The 6,668-nt window shown below is 36.6% G+C and overlaps 1 protein-coding gene and 1 long non-coding RNA gene across 2 annotated transcripts; one reads left to right on the top strand and one right to left on the bottom strand.

Moving 5' to 3' along the window:
* Positions 1-220: 220 nt before the first annotated feature.
* On the top strand, positions 221-2,291 carry LOC132041954 (uncharacterized). Its single transcript, XR_009411294.1, has 2 exons — positions 221-538; positions 1,927-2,291. It is a non-coding gene; the product is annotated as an uncharacterized LOC132041954 (long non-coding RNA).
* A 1,244-nt stretch (positions 2,292-3,535) lies between these two features.
* On the bottom strand, positions 3,536-5,088 carry LOC132041955 (uncharacterized). Its single transcript, XM_059432625.1, has 3 exons — positions 4,689-5,088; positions 3,941-4,439; positions 3,536-3,851 (listed from the first exon to the last, which is right to left on the bottom strand). The coding sequence occupies exons 1-3, from the start codon at positions 5,086-5,088 to the stop codon at positions 3,536-3,538; spliced, it is 1,215 nt and encodes a 404-aa protein (XP_059288608.1).
* Positions 5,089-6,668: the final 1,580 nt, after the last annotated feature.

The following is a 6,668-nucleotide window of genomic DNA, read 5'->3' as shown; positions in this document are numbered from 1 at the left end:
CTACATTAAAAATGATTTTATCTCAAACATTAAATTTAGTGTAACCTAATTATCATATCATCAAAAAATCTAAAATTTAAATTTATTTATTTATTAATAATAATCACACTCTTATCTACTGCATTTAAGAAAGTTAATCCAGCAAATTGCATGAATCTAAAGACAGCTTCCCATCCCTTATATAAACAGTACAAAATTTTAGAGCCTATCATCTCATATATACGCATTTCTTAAATATTTCTGCAAGAAAATCCTAGTAAAAGACATGAGCTCAATTGCTTAGAACTTTCTCTTTTACATCCTTTCTAGCTTGTTCTCAAAATTCTTTTATTTTCTTTTGTGAGTTTTTAAACTTTATGTTTGTGCGTGTGTTTGCTAAATATGTCTCTACCATCTTTACTCATTGAGATCATCATCTCCCTCTTGCTTCTCCGTGCTAGAGCAATAACTAAGTTCCTTGTTTCATGCAAATCTTTTGTGTGTCATGATAACAGTCAAGATTTCATCCAGAAACATCTTGAGACCTCTGTCGCAACAGGTAAAAACTACCTTCTCTATGTGCCTGTCCAATGTAAGCCTGAAAAGACCTTCACTTTACTTAATCACAAGACTTTTCAGCATGATTCCGACCTAAGAGTCCCCTATAACTTACCAGGCATGTTGAATTGCATCGTTCTAAGTTCAGTCGATGATCTAATTTTTCTCACTAATATTAGTCGCGCTTTGAACCACCATATATTTGATTAATCTCTATAAACAAGTGCTTGATCCTCCCTCTTCAAGCATTTATTGTGATGAATTTGATCTTCAGATTATGCAAGTGAATCTTGAATTTGGTTATCATTAAAAATCAATGATTTTAAGGTTGTTAGAATTGAATTTATTGTACATGACGATTATGGTTGGTTAAACAAAGACAACAATGACGAGTCAAGTACACCTCCTAGATATGATTTTGAGTCTAGGACTAAGGTATTTTTATTAAATATCAAAGCTTGAAAAAGGCTTAAACTAAGTCCTACTCTTTCCTACAAAAGACATGACATGTTTTCAGGAGTTGTTGTTAATGAATGTTTGCATTGAAAGGCTGCTAAGAGCAACACTTACGAGAAGTATAATGAATAGAATTCTTGGACTTTTTGCGTTTTTTCCAGTGTTTGATTATTGATTAGACTAGGGGAACAATCTTGTCATTTTGTGTCATTGACGAGTATGATGAAAAGAATTCTTGCACTTATCATGCTACTGGTATGCTAAGAATGATGATCCATATGCCCTTGGCTTTTACAAGAAATGGAGAAAATATAGTGCAAGACAGATTCGAAAAGATATTTTGCTATTATCTCAACAATAATCAATTGCTTGATTTGCACATACAAGTTGAGGACCATGATCTGAATTTTGTCAACTTCACTAATAGCCTAGTTTTGGTTAATTTTAATGATACACCAATGGGGATGAAGGAGATTTTTCTGTAGTTGGTGGTTATAATTTTAATTAGTACATGCATATAGAACAAGTAAACATTTTAGCTAATTAAACTTCTGATTTGTATTTAATCCTTTAGCTAATTTCCAACATTCTTAGGCGTATCGTCGGGAGGATCATCTTTATGTGTCATGTTGACCTGCAATTTAAACTCACAATAATTTGTAAAATTACAAAAATTATTCAGCTAAGTGGGGTCAGTATTTTTTTTTTTCAACAAAGCACAAGCCATCAGACTTGTGTAGTTTTATTTCAAAATCAAAGTATTTACACAAAGAAAGTGGAAATAAAGAAACTAAAGAAAAACAATACAGAAATCTAATCTAGCCTACTATATGTAATGTTACATAATCAAATGAATCATAAGCTAGAACTAAATGCTGAAACTTCTACTGCTTTGGTTTGTTTTCATCATCAGACACCTCAAGCTCTCACCAGGTGCTATGACATCAAATCCAGTTGATAAATCAAGCAGAAACAAGTTGCATTTATCCAAGCTGCAGGTTTAGCAATTCTATGTATCCTCTACAACTATGTAACCATGTAGTCGTGTTTCTTTTGTTGCAGATTATGTATAGCCTCTGTGTGTATCGTATACTACTTTCCTTCTCAAGACAGCTTTAGTTGAAATTACAGCAAGCATTTCTGTATTACAAACTCCTGCATATTAGTACTATCATCACACAATTTGTTATGTTGTGTGACTACTGTGTGTCTGAATTCACACTCTGATCAATCTGGTTCTCTAGGTCAATATGCTGAATATCCAAATTGTGGCATATTGCTTTTATCACTGTTAAGTATCCTCTTTTCCTGAATTGGTAGTTCTTGATAGTTGTTTATTTGAATTGTACCAGCAAAATGAAAAACCATATTAGCTAAACAATCTGCCACAAAGGCATTGCCTTCTCTAAGGATGTGAGCTATTTGCACATGGCCTCCTTCTGTCTATCTCCTTATCCTCCTCACAATTAGTCTCACATTCCATAGAGTATCCAATCTCCCCTCCAATATGGTTACCATAGTTAATGAATCTTTCTCAATAATCACAGGTTGCAGATTGTGTGTCATGCAGTACTCAACAATATCCTGTATAGCAGCAGCTTCTGTATAAATATTAGTTGTGTCTGCCAACCTTCTAGCACTAGCAAACACCATATCTCCTTCATTGTTTCTCACACAAAAGGCTTCTGAACTTGCACCTGGATTTCCCCTTGAAGCACCATCTGTATTGCATTTATACCATCCTACTGTTGGACATCTCCATTGTACCCTCCTAATCTTCATAACTGGCTTATATCCTTCCAGAAATTGCACCAACTGAGGCCAGTCTTGTGGTATATTCTTCAACAAGGATACCTTGTCACAACCAAATGATATAAATTCTGGTTAATGTAATATATGAATGTGTTCTTGCTCATTGTCTCACCATAGGCTCTTGCATTTCTCCTCTTCCATAATTGCCAACAAATAAAAGCAAGAATAGCTTGTATATTAGGCTTTAGATTTGGTGAGCAGTTGAAATCCCACCATTGCCATACTGTCTGATGTAGCTGCATCATAGGACCTATCCCGCCCACAACACTGGTGTAATAAAGCCAAACTGATGTAGCAGAGTTCCTAGTAAGAAACAGGTGCTGTACTGTTTCTTCCTGTTGAGGATTATCACAGCAACATCTAGACACAATGACAATCTTCATCCTTTTCAAAATATCATCTAGTGGTAGTCTGAGCTTCTATATTCTCCACATAAAGAATGACACTTTGAATGGCACACCTTTAATCCACAATTTAGAAAATTGCAAAGAAGCTTGTTCTTTCTGCCTCAAACAGTTCCATGCACTCCTAACAGTAAATATGCCATTACCAGTTAACATCCACCATGGTTTGTCCTTTTCTTCTGTTTTCTCCACCATACCAAGCTCATTCCTCACATGATTCAGCATATTCTCTGGAAATACTTCCTCTAGCTTCTGATAATCCCATCCCTCATCTGTCATAAACAAATTCAGTTCTTCTACTTGAGTTTGGATAGGACACGCCTGCTTCAAAGGACATTGAATTCTTCATTCATTGGTTCCCACCAAATATGTTGCTCAGTTTGATCCCTAGCCTCCAGCATTTTCTTCCACACTTGTGATCCTCCTTTCCATTGCACTTCAGTAGGTCTCAATCTCTTACAGTATTTGTTCCACATGAATGTGGACCAAAGTGAATTTGTAGTTTTGAATCTCCACCATAGCTTTGCAAACAATGCATTAGAGACATCATATAATGATCTAAAACCCAATCCCCCTTCCTCCTTTGGTAAACAAACGTTATCCCATGCTACCCAATGCCTGCTTTTGCCTTCTTCCTTATTACTACAAAAGAATCTAGCAAAGTTCTTATGTAGTTCATTAATGGTATCACATCATAAATTGGGACACTTTGTAGAACATTATTGATCAACACTGCTTTCCCACCATAGGACAGTAGCCTTTCTTTCCAGTTCTGCAGCTTATTTTTCACCTTCTTAATAAGCTCATTATAATATACCTTCTTTCTTCTAGCATGGAAGATTTGACAGCCCAAATACTTCAAAGAAAACTGATCTCTTGAAAAACCAGTTATTTGAGCCACTTGTTGCACAAAATTATCTGCAACCTTCTGATACATATAGAATGCAATCTTATCCTTATTAATAAGTTGTCCTGAAGTAGTTTCATATCCTTGTAAAATCTTCATAATCTTGCCTAGAGACTCCTTGTGTGTTGATGCAAAGATTATAGTGTCATCAGCATATGATAGATGGTTCAGATTATGACTCCACTTTGGTACTCCATATCCCACATAACTAGAATCATCATATAATGCATTTAAAGCTCTAGATAACACCTCAGCTGTTAGAATGAATAGAGCAGGTGACAAAGGGTCACATTGTTTCACCCCTCTAGTTGAGTGGAAGAAGCCTGATGATTGACCATTAAACAACACTGAATACTAGTTGTTAGCCACCAGTCTCCATACCATGTCAACAAAATTCACACCAAATCCCATTTTCTGCAGAACCTTGGCTAGAAACTCCCATGAGAATCTATCATATGCTTTGGATATATCCAGCTTTATCACAACATTGGTTGGCTTCCGTCTTTTTTTTTTTTTTTTTTTTTTTATGTCTGTCACCATTTCCTGAGTTAATAACACAGTCTTTATTATACTCCTCCCTTTCACAAAACCAGAGTGGTTGATGGATATTAACTGTGGCAACACATCTTCAAATCTATCATGAATGATCCTTGACATAACTTTGTTAATGAAATTACTCATACGTATAGGACTTAAGTCTGAATAAGTATTCACCATCTCCTTCTTGGGAAGTAAAATCATATTAGTATGTGTGATAGACTTAGGAAGAGTATGCCCCTCAAAGAAAGCTATTACCATCTTGAATACATGTGTGCCAACAATATCCCAGCATGCCTGATAAAAGATCCCCGAAAATCCATCAGGTCCACTAGCACTATCACCATTTAGATTGAATATAGCCTTCTTTACCTCCTCTAAAGTAGCCATTCTGTATAACACACTGCTTTGTTCTGGATCAATCAATTGTGGCATATAGGATAACATATCATCACTAGAGGAAACCTCTTCTTGAGCGAACTATTTCTGATAGAATTCCACTGCTTCATTAGCCATTATTGATTCCTCCTCTAACCATACCCCATCTGCATTTTGTATTCTTTTGATTTGTAGCTTCTTTCTTCTTCCTTTAACAAGATTATGGAAGAACCTTGTATTTCTATCACCCTCACAGAACACATGAACTCCAGCCTTTTGCCTCTAAAACTCCTCTTCATAGTGCAAGTATTTCTTATGTTCAGCCTCAGCTTTCTGCAAAATGCCTCTATTGACTGCAGTAGGATGTTCTTCAAATAAATCTTCCTTCAATCTTACAATTTACTCCCTCATAATAATTTGTTTAAAGAGGTCCCCACACACTTCTCTACTTCATTTAGATAACACACCTTTAAGCTTCTGCAGTTTTGCCTTACAGCTCGCCAAAAAGGATCAACTTCACAGACAGAACCGGATGGCTTTGATATGCTCGAAAATGATTCTATAACGCATAATGACTTAAATTTTCATAGGCGGGCTCGGGTGGGGTTAACGCTCGTCCGTGGGTCCCGCGACTTTCTTCTGTATAGTTCTGATGGCTTTTGAAAGAATTCAATATGACTATCTTTCCGACCCCCGAGCATGATTACTTATTTATCGGTTGAGTCTGAAATAAGGATTTTCATGTATGTGATTTTGATACGTGACTATGGTTTCTGAAGTTCGGTTTGATATGTTCCCGAGTGATATTCGGAAAAAAGTCTGATTTGACTACTATTTTGGCTTACAAATGGTGGTTCGTTTTGATTAACCTATTAAGTCTTTGAAAATGTTTTAAACTGTATTTGGTTACTCATGATTCTGTTCGTGCATTCTGTTGTTACATTTTTCGCCAAGTCCCGGGCCGGTTATGTTATCGTGCGCACTATGTTGTATTCTGAAGTATGATGTGTATTCCGGAATACGATGTGTCCGGTTCGCCGAGCCCCTTTTTGGCCGAGAACCGTGTATATATTATAGTGTTATGATGTGTCCGGTACGCCGAGCCCCTTTCGGCCGGGTACGGTGTATGTATGCTACGTTATATGTTATATGTATGGATTCTGGAATATGATCAGTTGGAATCAGAGCCGGTGGTGGGGCAAACCCAATGGTGGGGCAAACCCGGTGGTGGGGCAAACCCAATAATGAGGCAAAATTCCACATTGGGTTAGGCAAATCCCACATTGGTTTAGGCAAATCCACCTGGTTTCTGAGAAATCCCACATTGGTTTAAGCAAATCCCACATTGGTTTAGGCGAATCCCACTTCGGTTAATGTCAGCTCATATGATAAGTTATGATGTTATGATGTGCTACGGTATGTATATGTATTATATGTATTTCAGGAGTAAGCGTGTTGGCACTCTGATTATTGTATTTGTCTTTTGTACCTCTGATGTACGATTTGTGTTTCAGATGCAAGCCCTTTGGTATTAAGTTATTATGCGCACTTTTACGTACACCTTACTTCGGTTATGACTTCATTTTACGTACTTCACCTTTTGCATACTCGGTACATATTTCGTGCGACCCCCTTTC

The sequence above is a fragment of the Lycium ferocissimum genome, unplaced genomic scaffold (assembly GCF_029784015.1).
Source record: "Lycium ferocissimum isolate CSIRO_LF1 unplaced genomic scaffold, AGI_CSIRO_Lferr_CH_V1 ctg12517, whole genome shotgun sequence".
Taxonomy (NCBI): Eukaryota; Viridiplantae; Streptophyta; class Magnoliopsida; order Solanales; family Solanaceae; genus Lycium; species Lycium ferocissimum.
This window is presented reverse-complemented; position numbering and strand designations above follow the sequence as displayed.